The 12494-nt window shown below is 45.4% G+C and overlaps 1 protein-coding gene across 6 annotated transcripts in view; it reads right to left on the minus strand.

Moving 5' to 3' along the window:
* LOC137377218 (cadherin-related family member 5-like) overlaps positions 1 to 12494 on the minus strand; it is a 251555-nt gene that overhangs the window by 100018 nt on the left and 139043 nt on the right. For all 6 annotated transcript variants that reach the window (XM_068046750.1, XM_068046751.1, XM_068046752.1 and 3 more), the window contains 4 exons: positions 8403 to 8489; positions 8187 to 8297; positions 5659 to 5829; positions 5482 to 5572 (listed from right to left, as the gene is read on the minus strand). In XM_068046750.1, coding sequence (XP_067902851.1) covers positions 5482 to 5572; positions 5659 to 5829; positions 8187 to 8297; positions 8403 to 8489 — 460 coding nt within the window. The remainder of the gene's footprint in view (positions 1 to 5481; positions 5573 to 5658; positions 5830 to 8186; positions 8298 to 8402; positions 8490 to 12494) is intronic.

The following is a 12494-nucleotide window of genomic DNA, read 5'->3' on the forward strand; positions in this document are numbered from 1 at the left end:
AGAGATCTCGGAGGGTTGTGGGGCTGGAGGGGGTTACAGAGATAGGGTGGGGAGGAGCAAAGTCGTGAAGGGATTTGAATATAAGGGTGAGAATTTTAAAATTAAGGCATTGATTAATCAGGAACCAATGTAGGTAAGTGAGCACAAGGGTGATGGATGAATGGGACTTGGTATGAGTTAGGATATGGGCAGCAGAGTTTTAGATGACCTCAAGCTTACAGAAGGTAAAACATGAGAGGCCGGCCAGGAGTGCATTGGAACAGTCAAGTCTAGACATAACAAAGACAAGGTTTCAGCAGCAAATGAGCTGAGGCGAGGCAGAATTGGGCAATCTTATGGAGGTGGACAAAGGGTAGTCTTAGTGATGACAGGGATATGTACTCGGAAGCTCATCTCGGAGTCAAATAGGACACCAAGGTTGCAAATAGTCTGTTTCAGCCTGAGATAGTTGCCAGGGAGTTGGGAGCAAAGGGAATGGAGTTTCTGGCAGGGACTGAAGACAATGAACATAAGAACTAGGAGCAGGAGTAGGCAATTCAGCCCCTCGAGCCTGCTCCGCCATTCAATACAATCATGGCTGATCTCATCTTGGCCTCAACTCCACTTTCCTGCCCGTTCTCCATAACCTTTCAACCCTTTACTAATTAAAAATCTGTTTATCTCCTCCTTAAATTTACTCAATGTCCCGGCATCCACCACACTCTGCTGTAGTGAATTCCACAGCCTCACGACCCTTTGAGAGAAATAATTTCTCTTCATCTCTGCTTCAGATCTGCTACCCCTTATCCTAAAACTATGACCTCTCGTTCTAGATTGCCCCACAAGAGGAAACATCCTCTCTACATCTACTTTGTCAATCCCCTTAATCATCTTGTATACCTCAATTAGATTACCTCTCATTCTGCTAAACTTTAGAGAGTAAAGGCCTAAACTGCTCAATTTCACTTCATAAGACAAACCCCGAAGCACTCTGAAGTTTCTCTCCATTTAGATAATAATTTGCCTTTCTATTCTTCCGAACAAAATGGATAACCTCACACTTATCCACGTTAAACTCCATCTGCCAAATTTTGGCCCATTCACCTAACCTATCAGTGCTGACCAGTGGTGTTCCACAGGGATCCGTGCTGGGACCACTTTTGTTTGTGATATACATAAATGATTTGGAGGAAAGTATAGGTGGTCTGATTAGCAAGTTTGCAGACGACACTAAGATTGGTGGAGTCGCAGATAGTGAAGGGGACTGTCAGAGAATACAGCAGAATATAGATAGATTGGAGAGTTGGGCAGAGAAATGGCAGATGGAGTTCAATCAGGGCAAATGCGAGGTGATGCATTTTGGAAGATCCAATTCAAGAGTGAACTATACAGTAAATGGAAAAGTCCTGGGGAAAATTGATGTACAGAGAGATTTGGGTGTTCAGGTCCATTGTTCCCTGAAGGTGGCAACGCAGGTCAATAGAGTGGTCAAGAAGGCATACGGCATGCTTTCCTTCATCGGACGGGGTATTGGGTACAAGAGTTGGCAGGTCATGTTACAGTTGTATAAGACTTTGGTTCGGCCACATTTGGAATACTGCGTGCAGTTCTGGTCGCCACATTACCAAAAGGATGTAGATGCTTTGGAGAGGGTGCAGAGGAGGTTCACCAGGATGTTGCCTGGTATGGAGGGCGCTAGCTATGAAGAGAGGTTGAGTAGATTAGGATTATTTTCATTAGAAAGACGAAGGTTGAGGGGGGACGTGATTGAGGTGTACAAAATCATGAGAGGTATAGACAGGGTGGATAGCAAGAAGCTTTTTCCCAGAGTGGGGGATTCAATTACTAGGGGTCACGAGTTCAAAGTGAGAGGGGAAAAGTTTAGGGGGGATATGCGTGGAAAGTTCTTTACGCAGAGGGTGGTGGGTGCCTGGAATGCGTTGCCAGAGGAGGTGGTAGACGCCGGCACGATAGCGTCTTTTAAGATGTATCTAGACAGATACATAAATGGGCAGGAAGCAAAGAGATACAGACCGTTAGAAAATAGGCGACATGTTTAGATAGAGGATCTGTATCGGCGCAGGCTTGGAGGGCCGAAGGGCCTGTTCCTGTGCTGTAATTTTCTTTGTGCTTTGTTCTTTGTTCTATCCATATCCATTTGTAAATTTCTTATTTCTTTATTGCAACTTACTATCGAACCTATTTTAGTGTCATCTGCAAATTTGGCTATAGTACCTTCTATCCCTGCACCCAAGTAATTAATATAGATTGTAAACAGCTGGGGCCCGAGGACCGAACCCTGTAGCATCCCACTAGTTGCATCTTGCCAACCAGAAAAGGACCCATTTATCCCGACTCTCTGTTTTCTGTTGGTTAGCCAATCCTCTATCCAAGCTAATAAATTGTCCCTAACCTCATGTGATCTTACCTTGTCATAGAGTCATAGAGTTATACAGAACAGAAACAGGCCTTTCGGCCCATCATTGTGTATTAACCTTTTGTGTGGCACCTTATCAAATGCCTTCTGGAAGTCCAGATATACTACATCTACAGGATCCCCATTATCCACTTTACTTGATACATCTTCGAAGAACTCTAGAAGATTAGTCAAACACGATTTACTCTGCATAAAACCATGCTGACTCTGATGGATTGTGTTTTGACTTTCTAAATGTCCTGTTATTACATCCTTAATAATGGATTCTAACAATTTCTCAACGACAGATGTTAAACTAACTGGTCTGTAGTTTCCTACTTTCTGCCTCCCTCCCTTTTTGAATAAGGGTGTTATATTAGCATTTTTCCAATCCACTGGAACCTTTCCCGCATCCAGGGAATTTTGGAATATTATAACCAATGGATCCACTATCTCCACTGCCACTTCCTTTAAGACCCTAGGATGTAGGCCATCAGGCCCTGGGGACTTGTCTGTCTTCAATCCTAATAGTTTGCTCAGTACTTTTTCCCTAGCGATGATAATTGTTCTAAGTTCTTCCCTTTCTATGACCTCTGCATTACTTGTTACTATTAGGATGGTACTAGTGTCCTCCACAGTGAAAACTGAGGCAAAATACTGATTTAGTGTCTCCGCCATTTCTGTGTTCCCCTCTATTAACTCCCCAGTCACATCCTCCAAGGGACCAACATTCACTTTAGATACTCTCTTCCCTTTTATATACTTATAGACGCTTTTGCTATCCGTTTTTATATTTTGCGCTAGTTTTCTTTCCTAATTTACCTTTGCTTTTTTAATTACTTTTTTAGTAACCCTTTGTTGATCTTTAAAAGTTTCCCAATCTTCCAGCCTGCCACTGGCCTTTGCAATATGGTATGCCTTAGTTTTTGTCTTTATGTTATCATTAACTTCCTTGCTCAGCCATGGATGTTTTTTCCCCCTCCTAGAATCTTTCTTCCTCTCTGGAATATATTTTAGTTGGGAGGAATTGAATATCTCCTGAAACATCGCTACTGCTCGTCAACTGTCCTACCTTGTAGTCTTCCTGCCCAGTCCACTGGGGCCAAATCTGTCCTCATGCCTATGTAATTACCTTTGTTTAACTCCAGAACGCTCATGTGGGAGTCCAGTTTCTCGCCCTCAAACTGAATTTGAAATTCTAGCATGCTATGATCACTCTTCCCTGGAGGATCATTAACTATGAGATCATTAATTAATCCCACCTCATTACACAACGCCAAATCTAAAATAGCCTACTCCTTGGTCGGTTCCACAACATATTGCTCCAAATAACAATCTCTAATACATTCAATGAACTCTCCCTCGAGGCCACCCTCGCCAATTTGATTAATCCAGTCTATATGCATATTAAAATCACCCATGATTATTGCTTTACCTTTCTTACAAGCCCCCAGTATTTCCTGGTTTATACTGTGCCCCACTGCAGAACTACTGTTTGGGGACCTATAGATTACTCCCACCAGGGACTTCTTTCCCTTGCTATTTCTTATTTCTACCCAGACTGATTCTACGCCTTGTTCTCCAGTGCCTATATCATTTCTCACTACAGCACTGATCCCTTCCTTCACTAACAAAGCTACACCACCTCCTTTTCCTTCCTGTCTATCCTTCCGAAATACTGAGTACCCTTGGATATTCAATTCCCAAACCTGGTTTCCCTGCAACCACATCTCAGTAATCGCCACTCAATCATACCCATTTATCTCTATTTGCGCTGTTAACTCACTTATTTTATTCCGAATGCTTCGTGCATTCAGATACAAAGCCTTTAAGTTTGTTCTCTTATTAAATTTCCCCACTCTCGTACGATTCCTTGGTGCAATATGACGTTCACACGTTCTGTCCCTTCCTTTTATTTTCAGGTAACAATCAGCCTCATCACTAACCTGCACTCCTACCTTCTCCTTTAAGTTCCTGTTTTACCATGTAACTGAACCCTCCCCCCACTATTTAGTTTAAAGCCCCATCTACAGCCCTAGTTATACGATTCGCCAGGACTCTAGTCCCAGCATGATTCAGGTGGAGCCCGTCCCATCGGAACAGCTCCCTCCTTCCCCAGTACTGGTGCCAATGTCCCATGAATTCGAACCCATTTCTCCCACACCAATCTATGAGCCACGCATTTACCTCTTTAATCTTATTGACCCTTTGCCAATTTGCTCGTGACTCAGGTAGTAATCTGGAGATTATTACCTTTTTAGTTCTGCTTTTTAATTTAGCCCCTAGCTGCTCATATTCCCTCAGCAGAACCTCTATCCTCGTTCTACCTATATCGTTGGTACCTACGTGGACCACGACAACTGGATCTTTCCCCTCCCACTCCAAGTTCCTCTGCAGCCCAGATGAGATATCCTGAACCCTGGCACCAGGTAGGCAACAGAGCCTTTGGGACTCTCGATCCTGGCCACAGAGAACAGTGTCTATGCCCCTAACTATACTATCCCCGATTACGACTACATTTCTCTTTTCTCCCCCCACGTGAATGGCTCCCTGTACCACGGTGCTGTGGTCAGTTTGCTCATCCTCCCTACAGTCCCTGCTCTCGTCCACACAGGGAGCAAGAATCTCGAACCTGTTGGACAAGGACAAGGGCTGAGGCTCCTGCAGCATTACCTCCTGGATCCCTCTACCTGCCTCACTCATAGTCACACCCTCCTGTCCCTGACCACTGGCCCAATTCACGGTAGTTAATCTAAGGGGTGTGACTGCCTCCTGAAACACAGCGTCCAGATAACTCTCCCCATCCCTGATTGGTCTTCCCAATCACTAATTGGTTCAGAGGAGATCTGATACTGAGGATCAAAATTCTGAGGGATTTGAAAAAAGTAAATCTGGAGAGAGAACCTTCATCAGTTGGTGAGTTGGGAATTAGAGCAATAGTTTCAGACCATCATCAAAAGAACCCAGAATGGCTTTGAAGGGGGAAATGGTTTTATATCACACAGGAGCAAAATGGTACCAATTGTTGCAGACAATGGTTTGAACCCATGATACAATTGATGTTGGACTCCTTCCTGCCAACTTACCATCTATAATACTGTATTGAATCACTGCATTGATACCTTCATCACCATCAACAGCTTGAATTTGCTGAGGCTGCAGCTGCAATGGATCTTTCTGCAATAAATAAGCGAGAGAAATCAATGAGATGAAATGTGAGCTAGAAAATGCAGCTTAGAAAGTCCCGAGTGACAGGACATTACCTCTACTGTCTCTTGTGTGATATTTCCTTCATAAGCAGCATTGAGGCAGATACTTGCAGGGGAGTTGGCAACTGGAGAGCACGGTAAAAACACTGGAGGCTTGTTATCTTCATCCAGGACTTGGATGTTAATGGTCACTGTATCGTTCGGACTAGTGGAATCCAGATGTTCCTTTAACAGTGAGAAAACCTGCATTTATATAATGCCTTTCACAACACACAGCATTTACAACCAATGTAATACCTCTGAATTGTAGCCACTGTTGTAATACAGGAAATGTGACAGCTAATTTGTGCACAAATAATCTGTTTTAGTGATAAGTAATCTTGGCCCTAGGACACTGAATAAATCTCCCCTACTCTTCTTCAAAATAATCAGACCATTTACATCCACCTGAAAGAGCAAACAGGCATCAGTTTAACATCATCCAAAAGACAGCACCACCAACAGTGCAGCACTCCCTCAGTACTGACCCTCCGACAGTGCAGCACCCCCTTAGTACTGACCGTCCGACAGTGCAGCATTCCCTCACTACTGACCCTCCGACAGTGCAGCACTCCCTCCCAAGGAGAAGGACTTGGTGGATGATGAGCCTAGGGAAGGGAGTGCAGATAGTCTCAGTCATCTCATTATCAAAAAGGAGGAGGTGTTGGGTGTCTTGCAAAGCATTAAGGTAGATAAGTCCCCAGGGCCTGATGGGATCTACCCTAGAATACTGAGGGAGGCAAGGGAAGAAATTGCTGGGGCCTTGACAGAAATCTTTGCATCCTCATTGGCTACAGGTGAGGTCCCAGAGGACTGGAGAATAGCCAATGTTGTTCCTTTGTTTAAGAAGGGTAGCAAGGATAATCCAGGAAATTATAGGCCGGTGAGCCTTACGTCAGTGGTAGGGAAATTATTAGAGAGGATTATTCGGGACAGGATTTACTCCCATTTGGAAACAAACAAACTTATTAGCGAGAGACAGCATGGTTTTGTGAAGGGGAGGTCGTGTCTGACTAATTTGATTGAGTTTTTTGAGGAAGTGACGAAGATGATTGATGAGGGAAGGGCGGTGGCTGTTGTCTATATGGACTTTAGTAAAGCCTTTGACAAGGTCCCGCATGGCAGACTGGTGCAAAAGGTGAAGTCACACGGGATCAGAGGGGAGCTGGCAAGATGGATACAGAACTGGCTCAGTCATCGAAGACAGAGGGTAAAGTGGATGGGTGTTTTTCTGAATGGAGGGATGTGACTAGTGGTGTTCCGCAGGGATCAGTGCTGGGACCTTTGCTGTTTGTAGTATATATAAATGATTTGGAGGAAAATGTAGCTGGTCTGATTAGTAAGTTTGCGGACGACACAAAGGTTGGTGGAGTTGCGGATAATGATGAGGATTGTCAGAGGATACAGCAGGATATAGATCGGTTGGAGACTTGGGCGGAGAAATGGCAGATGGAGTTTAATCCGGACAAATGTGAGGTAAGGCATTTTGGAAGGTCTAATGTAGGTGGGAGGTATACAGTAAATGGCAGAACCCTTAGGAGTATTGACAGGCAGAGAGATCTGGGCGTACAGGTCCACAGGTCACTGAAAGTGGCAACGCAGGTGGATAAGGTAGTCAAGAAGGCATTCGGCATGCTTGCCTTCATCGGTCGGGGCATAGAGTATAAAAATTGGCAAGTCATGTTGCAGCTGTACAGAACTTTAGTTAGGCCACACTTAGAATATTGCGTGCAGTTCTGGTCACCACACTACCAGAAGGATGTGGAGGCTTTGGAGAGGGTACAGAGGAGGTTTACCAGGATGTTGCCTGGTCTGGAGGGCATTAGCTATGAGGAGAGGTTGGAAAAACTCGGATTGTTTTCACTGGAACGACGGAGGTGGAGGGGCGACATGATAGAGGTTTACAAAGTTATGAGCGGCATGGACAGAGTGGATAGTCAGAAGCTTTTTCCCAGGGTGGAAGAGTCAGTTACTAGGGGACATAGGTTTAAGGTGCGAGGGGCAAAGTTTAGAGGGGATGTGCGAGGCAAGTTCTTTACACAGAGGGTGGTGAGTGCCTGGAACTTGCTCCCAGGGGAGGTGATGGAAGCAGATATGATAGCGACGTTTAAGAGATATCTTGACAAATATATGAATAGGAAGGGAATAGAGGGATATGGGCCCCGGAAGTGCAGAAGGTGTTAGTTTAGGCAGGCATCAAGATCGGCGCAGGCTTGGAGGGCCGAATGGCCTGTTCCTGTGCTGTACTGTTCTTTGTTCTTTGTTCTTTGTTCTTGTTCTCACCACTGACCCTCCGACAGTGCAGCGCTCCCTCAGTACTGACCCTCCGACAGTGCAGCACTCCCTCAGTACTGCACTGGAAGCATCAAACTGGATTATGTGCTCAAGTGTCTGGAGTTGGACTTGAACCATTATCTTCTGACTCAGAAGTGAGAGAGCTACCCACTGAGTCACAGGTAACACAACATTTTGCTCAAATTCCAATCGTATAGGCTACTTAGGATCTCACAAATATAACTGAGAGATGTGTGTTGCAACCTCACCCATGCATGTAAAATCAGCTGCAAATTCTTGATCTTCTCATAATGTAATGATTTATCCAGGATAATCTCTGGTGTATTTTCAGTCTTTAAGTAGAAGTAGTTGTCTCCATTCTACAGAAAGAACAGTATTACATCGATTACTTGTGTCAGGGAGGGGAGAATACACATAGAATATAGTGAATGGAGGCAGTCCCCGAGTTGGGAGTCAGCACTTACTGTTGTTGATTCCAAACTATAGAAGATCAGGTCGTTATCAGGATCGTTTGCAGTCACTGTTTCCCAAGGTTCACCCACAGGAAAGAGCTTCAGGAGACAGAAAGCAAAGTATAAAAATCGAGAGCACAAATAGTAAAAAAGTGACCTTTGTATCAAGAGTTAACTAAATTGACAGTATCCCTCTCTTGTTCATTCCAAGTTCCAAATGCATTGTGGAAGACAGGAAGAGGAGGAGGCCATTCAGCCCCTCGAGCTTTTCCACCATTCAATTAGATCATGGCTGATCTGTAGTTCATCTCTCCTTTCTCTGTATACCTTCATTTCAGTTACCCAATAACAATCTATTGATCTCAGGAGCTTACCAGAGACTCCTCCTGTTTCTCACTCATTGGGGGGATCCTGCAGTGGAGTTTGGAGGCAGGGAGACCATAAAATCAAGTGGTATGGTGGTGGGAAACACCCCCACCGCCAAAATTTAGTCTGGGGTGTGAAGGCCTGGGAATGCACTTCCCGCCCAGCCGCCAACTGAGGCCCTGAACTACTTCTTCTTCTTCTTTGGCCTCCTTGTCTCGAGAGACAATGGGTGAGCGCCTGGAGGTGGTCAGTGGTGTATGGAGCAGCGCCTGGAGTGGCTATATAGGCCAATTCTAGAGTGACAGACTCTTCCACAGGTGCTGCAGATAAAATTGGTTGTCGGGGCTGTTGCACAGTTGGTTCTCTCCTTGCGCTTCTGTCTTTTTTCCTGCCAACTGCTGTCTCTTCGACAAGCCACTCTTTAGCCCCGCCTTTATGGTTGCCCGCCAGCTCTGGCGATCGCTGGCAACTGACTCCCACGACTTGTGATCAATGTCACAGGACTTCATGTCATGTTTGCAGATGTCTTTAAAGCGGAGACATGGACGGCCGGTGGGTCTGATACCAGTGGCAAGCTCGCTGTACAATGTGTCCTTGGGGACCCTGCCATCTTCCATGCGTCTCACTTGGCCAAGCCATCTCAAGCGCCGCTGGCTCAGTAGTGTGTATAAGCTGGGGATGTTGGCCGCCTCGAGGACTTCTGTGTTGGAGATACGGTCCTGCCACCTGATGCCAAGGATTCTCCAGAGGCAGCGAAAATGGAATGAATTGAGACGTTGCTCTTGGCTGACATACGTTGTCCAGGCCTCGCTGCCATAGAGCAAGGCACTGAGGACACAGGCATGAAACACTCGGACTTTTGTGTTCCATGTCAGTGCGCCATTTTCCCACACTCTCTTGGCCAGTCTGGACATAGCAGCGGACGGCTTTCCCATGCGCTTGTTGATTTCTGCATCGAGAGACAGGTTAATGGTGATAGTTGAGCCTAAGTAGGTGAACTCTTGAACCACTTCCAGAGCATGGTCGCCGATATTGATGGATGGAGCATTTCTGATGTCCTGTCCCATGATGTTCGTTTTCTTGAGGCTGATGGTTCGGCCAAATTCATTGCAGGCAGCTGCAATCCTGTCGATGAGTCTCTGCAGACACTCTTCAGTGTGAGATGTTAAAGCAGCATCGTCAGCAAAGAGGAGTTCCCTGATGATGACCTTCCGTACTTTGGTCTTCACTCTTAGACGGGCAAGGTTGAACAACCTGCCACCTGATCTTGTGTGGAGGAAAATTCCTTCTTCTGAAGACTTGAATGCATGTGTGAGCAGCAGGGAGAAGAAGATCCCAAACAGTGTAGGTGCGAGAACACAGCCCTGTTTCACACCACTCAGGATAGGAAAGGGGTCTGATGAGGCACCGCTATGCTGAATTGTGCCTTTCATATTGTCATGGAATGAGGTGATGATACTTAGTAGCTTTGGTGGACATCCGATCTTTGCTAGTAGTCTGAAGAGACCACGTCTGCTGACGAGGTCAAAGGCTTTGGTGAGATCTATGAAAGCAACGTAGAGGGGCATCTGTTGTTCATGGCATTTCTCCTGTAGCTGGCGAAGGGAGAACAGCATGTCAATGGTGGATCTCTCTGCTCGAAAGCCACACTGTGCCTCATGGAGACTGAAAGTATAGCAGGCTTAGCACTCTTGATTATTTCTGGGGAAATGCCGTCCTTTCCAGGGGCTTTTCCACTGGCTAGAGAATCAATGGTATCACTGAGTTCTGATTTTGTTGTCTGTTCGTCCAGCTCATCCATGACTGGCAGAGACTGGACTGCATTGAGGGCGGTCTCAGTGACAACATTCTCCCTGGAGTACAGTTCTAGGTAGTGCTCCACCAAGCGGTCCATTTGCTTGCGTTGGCCAGTGATTGTGTCCCCTGATTTAGACTTGAGGGGGGCGATCTTCCTGATGGTTGGCCCAAAAGCTCTCTTCATGCCATCATACATTCCTCTGATGTTTCCGGTGTCTGAGGCCAGCTGAATATGACTGCATAGGTGTTGCTGTAGTCATTTGCGCAGCGCCTGGCTGTTCTTTGTGCAGCGCTTCTGGCTGCTTTAAGTGCTACGGATGTTAACTCACTGGGGGCTTTCTTGTAGTTCAACAGTGCAATGTGCTGAGCGGCTATGACAGGTTCCAGCTCTTCAAAGTGAGATTGAAACCAGTCGGCATTCCGCTTCACACGTTTGCCATAGGTGGTCATTGCTGAGTCATAGATGGTGTCTCTGATGTGGGCCCACTTGGTCTCTGCATCCCCTGTAGGAGTGTTTAACCAGCCTCGTTAAAAGGCACTTCTCTTGTTTTGCTTTTGGATAGCAGCTGTTCGTTATTCTGCCATTCACACCTCCTCTGGCCACGTGTTTTGTTTTTTACTTGTGCCATTACCACTCCCTTTGGCCCTGCATCTCCAACTCGTTTGTCATTTAATGTCTCCCCTCTTCTATCCTATCACAGACCTTCCCTTTTGTTCTTTTTCCACCCTCCCCCATTTCACCTATTTAAAACCTATTACATTTCTAACTTTTCCCCCTTTTGATGAAGGGTCACTGACCTGAAATGTTAACCCTGTTTCTCTCTCCACAGATGCTGCCTGACCTGCTGAGTATTTCCAGCACTTTCTGTTTATATTTCAGATTTTCCAGCATCTGCAGTATTTTGCTTTTGTATCAGAATTTAACCTCGGTGTAACTTATAGAAATAATAATGTGGGACAAAATTAACAGTCATTGAGTCAACTGTGGATTAATTATGGAAAGCCAGCACAGAGTTGTTCAGGGCAAATTGCGTTCAACTAATTTGATGGAGTTTTTTGATGAGGGTAATGTGGTGCCACATAACAGACTTATCAGCAAAGTTGAAGCCCAGGAATAAACGGGTCAGTAGCAGCATGGATACGAAATTGGCTGAATAACAGGAAATAGACAGTAGTTGTGAACAGATGACTGTTCCAACATTGACTGGGATTCACTTAGTGTTAGAGGTCTAGATGGAGCAGAATTTGTAAGGAGCATCCAGGAGGGTTTTCGAGAGCAGTATGTAAATAGTCCAACTCGGGAAGGGGCCATACTGGACCTAGTGTTGGGGAATGAGCCCGGCCAGGTTGTTGAAGTTTCAGTCGGGGACTACTTTGGGAATAGTGATCACAATTCCGTAAGTTTTAGAATACTCATGGACAAAGACGAGAGTGGTCCTAAAGGAAGAGTGCTAAATTGGGGGAAGGCCAACTATACCAAAATTCGGCAGGAGCTGGGAAATGTAGATTGGGAGCAGCTCTTTGAAGGTAAATCCACATTTGATATGTGGGAGGCTTTTAAAGAGAGGTTGATTAGCGTGCAGGAGAGACATGTTCCTGTGAAAATGAGGGATAGAAATGGCAAGATTAGGGAACCATGGATGACAGGTGAAATTGTGAGACTAGCTAAGAGGAAAAAGGAAGCATACATAAGGTCTAGGAGGCTGAAGAAAGACGAAGCTTTGAAAGAATATCGGGAATGTAGGACCAATCTGAAACGAGGAATTAAGAGGGCTAAAAGGGGTCATGAAATATCTTTAGCAAACAGGGTTAAGGAAAATCCCAAAGCCTTTTATTCATATATAAGGAGCAAGAGGGTAACTAGAGAAAGGATTGGCCCACTCAAGGTCAAAGGAGGAAAGTTATGCGTGGAGTCAGAGAAAATGGGTGAGATTTTAAACG

This window comes from Heterodontus francisci, chromosome 14, assembly GCF_036365525.1.
Source record: "Heterodontus francisci isolate sHetFra1 chromosome 14, sHetFra1.hap1, whole genome shotgun sequence".
NCBI classification, from domain to species: Eukaryota; Metazoa; Chordata; class Chondrichthyes; order Heterodontiformes; family Heterodontidae; genus Heterodontus; species Heterodontus francisci.